The sequence below is a fragment of the Cariama cristata genome, unplaced genomic scaffold, assembly GCF_000690535.1.
Source record: "Cariama cristata isolate BGI_N322 unplaced genomic scaffold, ASM69053v1 scaffold14198, whole genome shotgun sequence".
Taxonomy (NCBI): Eukaryota; Metazoa; Chordata; class Aves; order Cariamiformes; family Cariamidae; genus Cariama; species Cariama cristata.
The window spans coordinates 29,651-29,897 of record NW_009631736.1 but is presented as its reverse complement, the minus strand read 5'-3'; the positions used below and the strand labels follow the sequence as shown (position 1 = coordinate 29,897).

General features: G+C 59.1%; 1 protein-coding gene across 1 annotated transcript in view; it reads left to right on the top strand.

Annotated features, from left to right (window-relative positions):
- The first annotated feature begins 6 nt into the window (after nucleotides 1-6).
- Nucleotides 7-247, top strand: part of GPR75 (G protein-coupled receptor 75) — a 1,409-nt gene continuing 1,168 nt past the window's right edge. Inside the window, exon 1 of the mRNA XM_009706096.1 lies at nucleotides 7-242. Coding sequence (XP_009704398.1) covers nucleotides 7-242 — 236 coding nt within the window. The remainder of the gene's footprint in view (nucleotides 243-247) is intronic.

The following is a 247-nucleotide window of genomic DNA, read 5'->3' as shown; positions in this document are numbered from 1 at the left end:
GTCCTCATGTCCTTCTTCGACCCGGCCCTCAGGAAATTCAGGACCAACTTCGACTTCATGATCCTCAACCTCTCCTTCTGCGATCTCTTCATCTGCGCGGTGGCTGCCCCCATGTTCGCCTTCGTTCTCTTCTTCGACTCGGCCCGAGGTGTCCCGGGCACCTTCTGCTTCACCTTCCACCTCACCAGCTCCGGCTTCATCATTATGTCGCTCAAGACGGTGGCGGTCATCGCCCTGCACCGGCTGG